Source organism: Macrobrachium rosenbergii, chromosome 43, assembly GCF_040412425.1.
Source record: "Macrobrachium rosenbergii isolate ZJJX-2024 chromosome 43, ASM4041242v1, whole genome shotgun sequence".
Classification (NCBI taxonomy): domain Eukaryota; kingdom Metazoa; phylum Arthropoda; class Malacostraca; order Decapoda; family Palaemonidae; genus Macrobrachium; species Macrobrachium rosenbergii.
In genome coordinates this window covers 55653041-55667869 of record NC_089783.1, presented here as the reverse complement: position 1 = coordinate 55667869, position 14829 = coordinate 55653041, and the positions used below count along the sequence as shown (strand labels likewise).

The 14829-nt window shown below is 35.0% G+C and overlaps 1 protein-coding gene across 1 annotated transcript in view; it reads left to right on the top strand.

Annotated features, from left to right (window-relative positions):
* Nucleotides 1–14829, top strand: part of LOC136828971 (chitin synthase chs-2-like) — a 101408-nt gene that overhangs the window by 72162 nt on the left and 14417 nt on the right. The window contains 19 exon segments of the mRNA XM_067087369.1: nt 2279–2409; nt 3190–3262; nt 3265–3351; nt 3704–3919; nt 4173–4190; nt 4193–4343; nt 4542–4714; nt 6005–6204; nt 6526–6750; nt 7680–7920; nt 8384–8646; nt 8922–9132; nt 9491–9691; nt 9895–10121; nt 10258–10425; nt 10765–11070; nt 13074–13318; nt 13540–13673; nt 13920–14080. Coding sequence (XP_066943470.1) covers nt 2279–2409; nt 3190–3262; nt 3265–3351; nt 3704–3919; nt 4173–4190; nt 4193–4343; nt 4542–4714; nt 6005–6204; nt 6526–6750; nt 7680–7920; nt 8384–8646; nt 8922–9132; nt 9491–9691; nt 9895–10121; nt 10258–10425; nt 10765–11070; nt 13074–13318; nt 13540–13673; nt 13920–14080 — 3431 coding nt within the window.

Sequence of the window (14829 nt, the reverse complement as noted above, 5' to 3'; positions counted from 1 at the left end):
GAAGGGAACAGAAATAATATACTACAAGAACAATACTGACGAAAATACACAGCCGTTGACTCACATCAGTGTCGGGGAATCCAGGTCATTTTAAAAAGTTTTGAAAGACCCAGAGCTCCATGGGGCCTGTGACTTGTGTGGCCTGGTTCTCAGCCCTCTGGTCTTTCATTTGAAAGACCTGGACCTGCTTTATTTTTCACCTGATGTGATAAATGAATCACGTACAAAAGTGATAATAATCATATATATATATATATATATATATATATATATATATATATATATATATATATATATATATATATATATATATATCAACACGCAGCTATGTATGGAACAGAAATAAATTGCTGACTCACATCAAAATCGAATCCAGGTCTTAAATGAAAGACCAGAGCTCCATGGGGCCCGTGACTTGTGTGGCCTGGTTGGCAGCGCTCTGGTCTTTCATTTGAAAGACCTGGACTCGATCCTGATGTGAGTCCGAAATATATAAAAGCACGTTAAAACGAAGAAATAGAAGAATATGTGTGTGTGTGTGTGTGTGTGTGTGTGTGTGTGTGTGTGTGTGTGTGTGTGTGTGTGTGTGTGTAAAACGAGATACTATTCATTATTTATTATGAAGCAACCAAATTACTAAACTCTCAATGGACGCCGACCATCGAAGCTTAGTTAACGACCAGATAGATACGACTCCAGATTGTTTGCGATGTAACCCACTTTCAACAAGCGGTCTTCAAAGCTGATATATGTATGTGATTGCATTTGAGGTCAGCCATGTTAGGTCGCACTGAATTGAAAAACACTGAATTTTGCAAACCATCATTGCAGTTAATAATTGTGTAATTATTCATCTTGGGTTACACAGAAATAAGGTTTCGATAATTTGTCACTCCCAGATTTTTCTTACGTTTGTAGGTAGATTATTGGGCAGATGTTAAGCCAAGACACGAATAAAGCCGAACCTCAATATAGGCAACTTGTCATATTGGCGTTATGGCAGAACAAGTCGCTGACAGACAACGTTGACCCAGATCGATTAATTAATAGATATCCACACAGCCATTGTTGCGCACCGATAAATAGATGGATAGACGATGATGACACAAAAATTGACAAGTTAACCAAGGGGTATTCTAGTTCGACCTAAACATCTCATCGACTTGTCGATGGGAGTATCTTTTCTATCAAGATATGGCAGGTTGCGACGTCATGATACGACATAAAACCGTTCACTTTTTGCTTTCAGAAACCATTAAATCTTAATCTTGCCCAGGGAAGAACAATATAGCTGTCGACACAACTATAATTTACTGTTAGATAATATCTTAGGTAGCCATGTCGTTTGATTCACACAGCTTCTTGTCGCACAAGTTGACACGACATCCGAACTTGGGATGAGCATCTTTTTATTTTCAGGGGATTATAGAATTAACTTGAGGTAAACGGATTCTTTCAAATTATCTTTTGAAATAACTTGAGGTAAACGGATTCTTTCAAATCATCTTTTGAATTAACTTGAGGTAAACGGATTCTTTCAAATCATCTTTGAATTAACTTGAGGTAAACGGATTCTTTCAAATTATCTTTTGAATTAACTCGAGATAAACGGATTCTTTCAAATTATCTGATTTTGGTTATATTTATTAACACGTAGAATTGATAGCCAGAAGCTTCTTAAGCCTCTTCTTCTTCTTCTTCTTTTTTTTTTTTTTTTTTTTTTTGGGGCGGGGGCATGCTTCTACAGAGTCCAGAATCAATCTTGGGATTCAAACTCGCCACGCGAATAAGAGTGGGTTTGCCACGAGAAGGACTTATGCCGTGTATACACCATGCTCCGTTTAAGAATTGTTTGAAAAAACCGGGAAGTTTATAGAAATCATTGGCAAATACCCATTGTTTACACAAGAGACTAATTGATTATTCACTTATTAAAGTGTGAATGTGGTGGTGATCGTTATTTTTTTTTTTATTTTGAGTCGTATGGAAAACGCCGAATATATATATATATATATATATATATATATATATATATATATATATATATATATATATATATATATATATATATATATATATATATATATATATTTATGTGATTGCTTAAGCAAAAATTTAACTTGCGGAAAAAAAACTTTCATGAAGTAGATTTTGGGTGACCTTTTCAGCCTTGAAAAGAACTGAATTTTTACCAATACTCTTATTGTTGTTACTATTATCAGTTCAAAGAGTACGAGGCTCGTTTTGAGCTCATCACTTTCTTCTTTTCCATTTCCAGTAAACGAAAAAGACTTTACTGCCAGAATTCCTGAGGAGGAAAATGTCGTTTGGGCCTGGATGCTTCTCTTCTGCTTCATCGTGCCCGAATTCGGCACTTGGTTCAGATCGACGAGGATGTGCGTGTTCAAGGTGAGCATCAGGGAAAGGGCAAACCAGTTTACGAGAACTTGGAAGTTATTATAGAACTTTTCGTGTGAAATCCACACGTTGCTTTACGTAAAAATCGATGTCCGATTAGTGCAGTGGTTTTCAATCAAATGGGCAGTTCTGAGGGGGTGGCCATGCCACGGACATCTTCAAAATAATATTTTAAAAATGAAAAATTAGTTACATTAAATGTAGGTCTGTGCTTTCTTTCATAAATGTAAAAGTTTAATTTGAGTTTTGATTACAATGCATGTGATTTATTTACAGTAAATTGAGGCCAGTGAAAATGTAAAACTAATTAAGTGTTTGAAAATGCTTTGTAATAATTCTGTTATCATCATGGCACAGTTCTGAAGGGCATTGGGCCATGAGTATTTACGGATGCCAAAAATGGGCCATGGGCACAAAAAGGTTGAAAACCACTGGATTAGTGTATAAACTCAATGTACACATTGCTGCACATAATTATTTTGTTATTAGGAAGCACCCTCCCACCTCGAAAAAATAAATACAAGAAAAATAATAAAGGTCTGTAAAGGATAAAGTATTCACATAAGGACTTAGAGCTTGCGGTTATTGGCCTAACGTATTCAATGGCTGCGTACTTTAAACTTAATTCAGTTACAGCACGGGTCTGATAGCTATTGTTACTGTTACAGTGATTTTAAAACAGCTACTTCGAACATATTTTTTATGGTTGGATGACCATGATCTTGGCATTCATCGGCATTAACTGAACGTATGTCATTGTCCCTTCCCCAGTCTTGGAAAAAGCCCTTTTTCGGGGATTTCTTCTGGGTGTGGCTTTTTGAGACCTTCCACGCTCTGGGAACGGCGCTCTCATGTACATGGTTCTGCCAGATCTAGACGTCATCAAGGGAGCTATGCTTACCAACTGCGTCGCTTTCATTCCTGGTCTTTTTGGTAAGTCTGCAAAAACAAGGAAAAGTTTATTACAGTTTTGTCGGGAATATTTCTAAGTAGCCCTTTAGTCATGAATAATTAGTTCTGTAACAGTTGGTAGGTATAGATATAGCCTATAAGACTTCCAGTTTAGTTACGATTAGCTTTCTGTTCTCTGTACTTAGTCATTGTCTATAGCATAACTACAGAGGGCATGGTAATTAAGAATGCTTTCTTAGTTTATTACAATTCCTGTAAAGAATTCCCTGATTATTACCCCATAAGTCCATTGCTAGGCTGCAGCACAATCAGTAAGAGCCATGGTATTCCTCTCAACATGTTTTCCCTAACTAACTTGGTATTCCACCAACAGGTCTTTTGTCTCGAACAAAGAAAGAATCCCATGTTGCGCTGAAGGTGATTATGGATTTGGTCGCGTTGGCTTGCCAGCTCACTGGATTCGTTGTCTGGCCTATTGTAGAGTATGGGAAGGACCCTAATAACTACACAGTCTGGATTATTCCATTTGCTATCTTCCTGACGTCATTTGGATGGTGGGAGAATTATGTTGATCGTCACTCAAGATTTAGTAAGTAGAGTGCATTATTGCATCAATACCTTTGTAGCAATTAACTGCGTGATGGTGTGAATTAGCATTCCTCCGATCACCTCGAGCAGAATTTAACAATGTATTAAAGCCCATTCAGATTTGATTAGAAATAATGAATGGTTAACAAGAAATTTTACTTTTTATAAATACCCCGGTTCATCCAGAAATGAATGATTAAGAATATCGTGTTTGTTTTTATTAGTACTGTAAGAAAATTTTATTGTCTTTTCAGGAATAATAAAATACTTTGGGGAATTAAGGAGCGACTATGGAAAACGAGATATTTCTGCTATATTTTTGTATCCTTGTGGAAATGTCTAATCTTCTTTGCCATGATGGTCATCTGCATGAGTTCCCGCCTGCAACATTTCAGCACCATATTTGAACTCGGTGATGCCTTCAGGTGAGACTTTCCCGGCTGCTTTTGCTTATCTTTTAGGAAGGCTTACTTCAGCAAGTGTTCCGTACAGCATTTCATAAAACCTTATCAAAGATTCAGATTTTGGAACATGAAGTTCAGTTGTAACTATATTAAACTAGAGAATTTCATCATTTTGCAGCCGCCAGACTTCATCCCACTAACCTTTTCCAACTCTTACAGCGCTCACAAAATTAATTTTACTGAGGTTCGGGAAACAATCTCCGGGAATACCATACCTGACATTAATGAAGTGGCTCCTTTAAGCGAAGTAATTTCAATTAATTCACAACCTGGAACACCCATCTACGTCTTCCTGATCCAAGTTCTCACTGCCTGGCTATGCTATATTTTCGGTAAGTAATGCTATAGTAAACAGAGCACTTAATATAAATCATTTAATCGCCTTTAAGTTAGTCTATAGCTGTGAGTATGTCAAGTGTTATGGTATTTTAACAAGTATCCAAAAATATTTGATGACAAATTAGAGATCTTGATTATTTGGTATTATTTTATAAGTTGCCAATACACACTATGAAATTGTAACTTGCATTTTTGAAAAGAGCTCTTCATTCTCATTATTTTGAACCCCATAAACACTATGCGCAAATGATAAATAAAAAATTAGAAAATATATGACATAAGGTAAGAATACACCCACCCTCCATAGCTAATACGGCAAAATTGTAACCAGTCAACACCCGTAGGTGAAGTTATATTGGTATTTTAAGGTTCTTTTAGTGCCCTATTATTTCCTAGTCATTTTTGCATAAAAAACTCAAAATGGTTTTTCGTGCAAAAATGGCTGGCTGGAGTCTTATTGGCAACTTATAAAATTTTACTGATTATTTGATGACAAATTAGAGATCTTGATTCTTTAATCAGTTTTCCCACGCCATTTTAATGGAATGGTAGTATGATGATATTATAATAGCAATTTTAGAAATGTATGGGACATATATGACTTGTTTTATATCCAAACCCATTAATTCTGGTTAGTCTCTCCTTGTGCCGAAGAGAGCTGCTAGTTTGTCTTTAGTCATGTCTGTTTACAGAGTGAACTGCTATTGTGAAATTGCCCCAGGCATTTCACATAATTATGATTTATTTTGTATAATTTTTCGTTTCATTTAACCTTTCACTAATATTCCGTATGGATTACATAAAGAGCTAGCTTTAGGGTTTGGTTATCATGATCTAGGACTTCAAAGCCTAGTAAGGCATCTAGGACTACAAAGCCTAGTAAGGCATCTAGGACTGCAAAGCCTAGTAAGGCATGTAGGACTACAAAGCCTAGTAAGGCATCTAGGACTACAAAGCCTAGTAAGGCGTTTAGGACTACAGAGCCTAGTAAGGCATCTAGGACTGCAAAGCCTAGTAAGGCATGTAGGACTACAAAGCCTAGTAAGGCATCTAAGACTGCAAAACCTAGTAAGGCGTCTAGGATCTGTGCTCATATAGGCTGTACTACTGGCTGATGGCTGCTTTTGAAGCATCTGAAATTATTTCATAGGGCACAAAAGGGTTACTTATAAGTAATGACTTTTTATGATTGTATCAATTTTTTTAAAATAAAATTTTTTTACAAGTAAAAGCTAACAAATTCTGTGATTTACAAATTTACAATTTTGTTACTTCCTTGCCAGGTAAATTCGCCTGCAAAATCTGCATTCAGGGCTTCAGCTTTGCATTCCCTGTAAACCTGACAATCCCTGTTTCAATTTCTCTGCTCATCACTGCTTGCGGATTGAGATTTGAGAATGTCTGCACTTTTGCATATATGCCAGCCTATCTTTTCTGGGAGTGCAAAAATGGAGATATCCTCAATGATTTCCTAAATAATGACGTAAGTATATTGTGCTGTGAGTTGTATATAATGGTATTGAGCTGACAAGTGAAGAAAATGTGCTGCATATTGTAAATGCATCTTAAACATTCATGAATTATCTTACGGCCCAGATGAGTTCTTCACAGTGCTTGGACAAAATCAAATATATTTCATGAACAAAAAGTTGATTCATTCATTTACAATGTCTCTTGACATTTTTGAAGCTGAAGAATGAAGGTACTTTACAGGTATTGCAATAATACTTTCAGTAAGTCACGTGTATATTTATTTTCTGTTTATAACCAAAAAATATGTTTTCAATTTAATTCTCTGTTGCAGTATGCTTGGATATGGCTCTTTTGGTTATTGTCACAAACATGGATCACTCTGCATATCTGGACTCCAAAATGTGAACGTCTGGCGTCGACTGAGAAATTGTTTGTCTCTCCAATGTACAACTCCTTGTTGATTGACCAGTCACTTGCCCTGAACCGTCGCCGAGATGATGAAGGGGATGTTAAGACGGAGGAATTGAATCTTAACCCAGATGAACACGAAAATGAGGTAAGTAACATGTACACAAAGAAAGGGTGATGTTCTACATGCATAGTACAGTATATTCTTCATATTGGTTATGATTGTTGTATCCATAGAGAATATTGTGCATTGACAGTACAGTAGTTTCTTTCAGTAGTACAGCACAATGAAATTATATAGAAAAATTACCTTTATTGATACCATACCATTATGTAATGGTCTTCACGAAAGTTGCTCACATTCATTATTGAGAACATTGTATGAAATTTGAATATTTAGAAAACCCCTGTGATTTGATAATGATAAATTGTTAAAAATATCTTCTAGAGTCTAAACTATGAACCTACAGATTACTTTATGTACTGTATTGAAAATAATTAGTTACCCATTTTACAGTTATTTCTTCACTGTACAACTTAATAGTATAATATCCCATGGGAGGTATCGTAAGTGTCTTTGTGTAGCACACTGTAGGAAGCACAGTACCAAACTTTTTTTCAGTAACCCTCCAACCCTTTAGCTTGCTTTCTTCCTAAAAACTTTCATTCCTTCCCCTTGGTCTCTTTCCCACCTCGCTGTCCATCTTCACTTTACCTTCCTGCAGTTTTCACCTCTCATCTTCCATGCCAGTCTTAAGGGGGTCCACAAGTATTACCTGGTGGCGTGTGTCAATTAATGTTTTCTAATTTTTAAAATACTGCCGTTGACTTTTTAACAATATATCCAAAACACAGGAGAAATACAGATTGTATTGATGATAATGAAATAAGATATTTTATATCTGATCCCACATTAACTTGAATTTACATAGATAGATGTCTACACTCTAACTGTAACAAAACTCATGTTGAGTAACGTTCCGGATTCCAGGTTCCAGATTGCAACTTTCTTTACTACCAAGCTCATTTTCATGAGAGAGAATGTTTCTTTTTAACATGACTTTCCTCTGGTACCAGGTGTCACAGTACTATGAGACAATCTCCATCCACACGGATTCATCCAACGCAAACGCATCGAAAACCAAGTCATCGGATCATATTATTCGCATCTACGCAACAGCAACTATGTGGCATGAAAATGAAGAAGAGATGATGGAGATGTTGAAGAGTATTCTTAGGATGGATGAAGATCAGTCTGCTCGCCGCGTGGCTCAGAAGTACCTGAAAATTGTTGATCTGGATTACTATGAATTTGAAAGTAGGTACTTGTAGATTTATGTTTTTAGACTAGATATTTTAGTATTTTCCTTAAATTTCATTTTTTTTAACAACAGATTTGAGAGCTTAATTTCTAACTTAGTCATCCTCAAAGCAATCAGGGAAACAGTTGTATCAACCTTTATATGGTGATAGACCTTAAAAATATTGGAAAGGTTTCATTCTAAACAAACTTGTGATAACTACTCAAAGATTCCTTGTGCAAATCAAAGACAAAAAATAAACTACAGTAATCGGTTCTGGTGCTCAATACCATAGACTGTACTGTATAATATATTTTCTTTGTCAGATCAATTTATTTCTTCATTACAGTAATCGGGTAACAGAATAGAAAACTCCAAACAGGAAGACTTCCTACCATGTTGCTGCATATTTCTTTTGTTAGTCACTTTACAATTCAGAAATACTGTAAGTTGCTTATTGTAAATGTCCTTCTCTTTCAGCTCACGTTTTCTTTGATGATGCTTTTGAAATATCTGATGAAAATGAGGATGAGAATGTAGTTAATCAGTTTGTGAAGCTACTAGTGACTTTGATGGATGACGCTGCAACCCACGTACATCAGACAAACATTCGCATCAGACCACCTAAGAAATTCCCCACACCCTATGGAGGCCGTCTTGTTTGGACACTCCCTGGAAAAACGAAGATTGTTGCTCATTTGAAAGACAAATCCAAAATCAGGCATAAGAAGAGGTGGAGCCAGGTAATGTACCAAATGATTAAAGGAAGAAAAATATGAATACCAAACTGTAGTAATACCTTTACTTCATTGTGGTGTATTTATTTGTCCTACATTACATTACTGTACTTTACTTACATATGCTTATGATATTCATTAATCGAACATTAAGTTTATTTTTATAAATTATCCCAGTGATTGTTATGTAACTAATCACAACAATTTTCATTGCAAAATTGCTTATGAATAAATTTCTCCCATATCTTAAAATGTCCAATTTACTTCAAATATGATTACAGGTGATGTACATGTACTACCTACTTGGCTTCAAACTTATGGACCAGCCCATATCAGTGGACAGGAAAGAAGTGATTGCTGAGAACACCTTCCTTCTAACTCTAGATGGAGATATTGATTTTACTCCTAATGCTGTCGCCCTGTTGGTGGATCTTATGAAAAAGAACACTAACCTAGGTGCTGCTTGTGGACGTATTCATCCTGTGGGTTCTGGTGAGTCAAGAAGTGGCTTTTTTTTTTTATTTACCAACCAATTTCAAAGTTTGGATTTTAAACCATGGCTTTCCCCTCTCTATTTCCATTACCAATTTTCTTATCTTATTATTAGATTTACACATCTAAGAAACTCGAATGTTGGTAAGTCTGACGCACTGAGGTAGCTAAATATTCCCATATCTCCATAAATATAAATGAGGAAGATTGACTGCAACTCTTCTAATTTTACAGTAAACTTCACTTTAATTAGAAAACATTTGTTTTTAAAGTGTTCTTATTCAACATTTAGTGTATGTTCGTAGGTGAAAGGAGAGCTACAAGTAAGATTTATAATATTTAACTCCTAATTTTACAGGACTCATGGTGTGGTATCAGATGTTTGAGTATGCTATTGGTCATTGGCTGCAAAAGGCAACTGAACATATGATTGGGTGTGTACTTTGTAGTCCTGGATGTTTCTCACTTTTCCGTGGAAAAGCCCTTATGGATGATAATGTTATGGCCAAATACACAACAAAGTCCAGCCAGGCTCGCCATTACGTACAGTACGATCAGGGTATGTGCCTTGTGTCTTGTTGGTTTAACTTTGATGATTACTTTAAATTTTCAGCAGTGACAAGACCCAGTATTTGGATTTAATCACAGTATAATAATCAGTCAAGTTGATTTTTTAATTTTTTAGAGTACAGTATAATAAAAAAAAAGTTGTTGAATGTGAGATGGGTAATGCAGTAGTGTACTAAACTTTTTCCATTACAGGAGAAGATCGATGGCTTTGCACGCTATTGCTTCAGAGAGGATATCGAGTAGAGTACAGTGCTGCTTCGGATGCCTACACTCATGCTCCTGAAGGTTTTTCAGAATTCTACAACCAACGTCGACGATGGGTCCCCTCAACTATGGCTAATATCATGGATCTTCTGCAGGATTATAAGAGAACTGTTCAAGTTAATGACAATATTTCCCTTCCATACATTTTCTATCAGGTATGACATAGTCTCAAAACTACAGATATTGAGGAATGTGGTAAATTTACATATACAGTACGTATTGCTTTCAAGTGAAGACTGTGATAATACAGATCTTGTTCTGTTATTTTTTCTCAAATTTACATTTTTTCAGACTATGTTGATGGCTGGTACAATTCTCGGCCCAGCTACGATCTTCCTTATGTTGGTGGGTGCGTTTGTAGCTGCTTTCCGTATTGGTAACTGGCTTTCATTCCAGTACAACATTATTCCTATTTTCCTCTTCATGGTTGTGTGTTTCACACTAAATTCTAATATTCAGGTAATGTATTGAGGATTATTCAGCAGTCAGTAATTTTATATATTGTATTTGTCATTCCTTGAATGTTTTTGTAAATGAATCTGTGTTTTGAATTGTACAAGCTTCAGATAACTTGTGTTGCAATAGGGTAGACAGACATCTATCATATATGGCTATATGTATCATATATTTGCTCTGTTATCATTGCTAACTTGATCATCCAATGAATTTTAATTTTGTTTTGTCTTTGTTTTGTCTTGGCACTTTTGTTTGGTAATGTATGGTGTTTTCATGTCTTTTCCATGGTATGTTGTGTGTGGAAACCTGTGACACGTCTCATCATTGTTCAAATGGAAACAGTTGGTGGTAGCCCAGATATTGTCTGCTTCTTATGCTCTCATTATGATGGCCGTCATTGTTGGTACAACTCTCCAGTTAGGCGAGGACGGCATTGGCTCACCATCAGCCATTTTCTTGATAGCATTGAGTGGCAGCTTCTTCATAGCTGCTTGTATGCATCCCCAGGAGTTTAAGTGTATTATACCTGGTCTTTTGTATCTTTTGTCCATTCCATCCATGTACCTCCTTTTGATCATCTATTCCCTTATCAATCTCAACAATGTCTCTTGGGGTACACGAGAGATAGCCACAAAGAAAACCAAAAAGGTTTGTACAGGTGTTAATTTGTACATAAACCTGGGCATGAGGTTAACTGTTTAGAAGGTACTGGTGGAGGGAACAGGTGCAAGACATAACAGCAGCGAGCGGTTAGTTTAATTTCTATTTAATAGCATGTAGAACTTTGAATTCTTAGTGGTTGCATCTGGTTGTTATGTGAGATGCTTGCAAAACCCATGGAGTTCGTATGTTAAAGATTAATCAGTAAATTGTAGATTTGTAACACTGCAGTTGAGTATTTTATGGTAGATAGTGTATGTGAACTACTTTATTTGCTTGATCTTTTCAGTAAGCATTTGCCTCTATATTATTTGCACTTACATGATACTGTTATATTATTTTGAATTTACAAGATACATTTCAATATTTTTAAGATTCAGTACATTGTATTGCAAATTATGGTGCTGCATTGATTAAATACAGCATCAGCCATCATTTCCTTATAATTACAATTTATTGTAACTACATAACTTATTCATTCTCACAACATAAAATACATATTGTATACCTTAAAAACCTTGCTCATTTGGGAACAGAGACCTAGTTTATAGGTTAACTTTTGAAAAGTGTTGGAGAACAATTTTTTCATTGTCACCAAGCAAGTAAGGAAGTGCTTCCAGCATATGTTTACTGTACAGTCTGCAGTGTACATTTCCAGGTACATGATAGGCTGTATTAAAGGTTTTTTTTACAGCATCCCTTTGGATTCTATTGCTTTTTTTTTTTTTTTTTTTTTTCTCTTCCCAGTTGTACCCTTAACTTTCTTCCGTACTCAGTTTGGGAGTTCATACACTCTTTCTTGCTATTATTTTTTTTCATGTTTTTTAAAACTACTATTATGGTTCTTCCTACATTTCCTAAAATTTGCCTAAGTCATCTGTTTAAATTATGCAATGGTAACAATAATATTAATGTAGACAGTGCAGTTGAGCACTACACTAACACTGCAAATGGAATTAAACACTGTACAATGCTTGACTATACAGTGTTCAAATCTCTTCAGGGAGAACAGTGAAATACAATACAGTATGGTGCTGCTCTGATGCTTTTTAACCCATTATTTTTCTTTCCTTTCTAACCCATTATTTTTCTCTTCTTAAAACTAATTTTGTATATTTTAATGCTTTAGACTAGTTTTACGATTACATAATGCCACGTACTAATCTTTGGTGTAATTGCAATTGCATGCAGATTTCCATCGCGTATGTCCTTTCGGCTGTGTATGCACTGGTAATGATAGTTGTCTTAGTGGGCATGATGCTTCAGTTTGCAGAAGAGGGATGGAATACGCCAACATCTATATTCTTTTTGGCAACGGCTGGATCTTTTGTAGTAACGGGATTAATGCATCCAAAGGAACTCCTTTGCCTCCCATGTGGACTAGTATATTACTTACTCGTGCCATCTATGTATCTTCTACTCGTTTTATATTCCTGTTTCAATCTCAATAATGTCTCGTGGGGAACACGAGAAGTTGCGGCTAAAATGAGGAAGAAGACCAGAGAGGTATAAAATTCTGTTAATACTGCTTTTACCGATTAAGTTCAAAATATTCAGTACAGTACTCACTCACTCTTGAAATTCAATTTTGCACTTATAGGAGTCAGTAATAACCTGAATATTTCAGTAAAAATTAGTATGAGCATTAAAACAAGAAAGAGTAATAAATTTTTAATTTTCATTTAAATTTACCTGAAATATACGGGTGTATTATACCAATTAAAATATAGGTTTTAATTCTGTACAAAATTTGAAAGATGTTACAGTATACTGCAGTAATATTTTATATTACTATAGAGTAAATGATCAATACGTGATAGAATTATGATTTGATATGGGAAAATATGTAAAAATGCATTATCTGCCAGTTTACTTATTTTTCAATTTTATTCCATTCTGACATGAAGTTTTAATTAATCATAATATTGATGACTGTATAGAAAACTTCAGTATTCCATAACGTTTATAACATTCTTTATAATTAAACATAGGAACTTGAAGCAGAACGCAAAGCAGCAGAGGAAGCTAAGAAAATGAAGAAGAAAGAAGGATTTCTTGGCTTCCTTCACAGAGATCCTTCTGCTGATGAAGACGAGGGTTCCATTGAATTTTCTTTTGCTGGGCTTTTCAAGCTTATGTGCTGTGTACATCCAAAGCCTAGCAATGAGCAACAACAATTGGCCAGTATTGCCAACTCTTTGGAAATCCTCAAGAAACGTTTTGAAAATATCGAGTCGTAAGTAGGGATGAACAACTTACATGTAATAATAATGACTCCCCCCACCAGGTAGCCTTTTTATGAACTGCTGTGCTTTCGGTTTAGCCATATGTGTAACAAAACAATGTATGCTTCATGTACTCAATATGAAACATTGTTAGTATTGTTTTGTCTCCTAAAATACACATAAATTAACATTTACTAGCTGATAAACAGTGTGTTTACAAATATTCTTACAGACACATGGGTATACAACCAAGCTCTCGAAGACGCTCAACAATTCAGCCACGCAATTCCATGCGTCCAGATGGTAATAACTCGGTCCATGAAAATCTGGATGATGAATTTAGCGACAGTGAAAGTGAACGGTCAGGTAAGTTGACAGTTTATCAGTGGCTGCGTCAGGGTTAGACATCATTGTAATTATGAAATGCATTTCTAAGTTTTCAGATTTTATGATAAAAATGCAGTTTAATAATAAATATTTGTTCATTCTTACGTCCATGGAAGAGATGACATTGAGAATCCTTATTGTATAAAAGGTATGGCTTTTTCTGTGCGTGTGATTCTTCCGGTAATTTTTCATGACTAAATTATTTCTGTTTATTTATACACAAAGGTCCAAAAGAGGAGAGAGATGATCTTGTGAATCCATACTGGATGGAAGACAAAGCTTTGAAAAGAGGAGAAGTAGATTACATGCCAGGTGTTGAGGTACAGTTCTTCAAGGACCTTATTGAAAAATATTTGTATCCCTTGGACAAAAATGCAAATGAACAGGTATGTTTTCACAATGTTTTTACAATAGAGTTTTATCTCTAATGAAACATTATAGCTTTGTTGTGTATAAACTGTACTTCATCAGCAGCATAAATCAAACATTAGTTTATTACAAAATTTGTTAATGTTTAAAGTATTTTAATAAATAAATTTTTTACAAACTCATGTAGACATTTAGATGCATTAATATAGTTCTGTGTGCTTTAGGTTTTAACACTACATCCATGCTAGAGTTGCCATTATATGCCCTTGCCTTAGCCACACAGTTATTATGGTCATATTGAGCACAATAAGTAGTGTTTACCTTCATTAAATAAAATGCTAAAAGTGCTCTTCAATATATTTCATGTTACTTTTACCACAGAAAAGAGAAGCGTAAACTTTTCAGCAATTATATGTGGACAATGCATAGTACTGTAGTTCCTTTTAACATAAGCTTAGTATGAAATATTTATACATTATATTTATTTTTATGCTCATTTAGATAGTGCACAGAAATTTCTGTTTTAACATTAAATTGTTCTCAGTATGCATGAAATCTTGTAATTCATAATTGTAATTACAAACTATTCAGCCATTTGAAGTTTTACCAGTATCATAAGGTAATAAAAATATTGTTTATATTAATGAAGTTATCAAGATATATACACTAGAAGTATTTTACCAATAAATGGTCTCGGTTAAATCAGTCTGTGCCTAGAGAATGAAAAATTTAAAGAAGCATTACAGATATTGATAAAGACAATGTA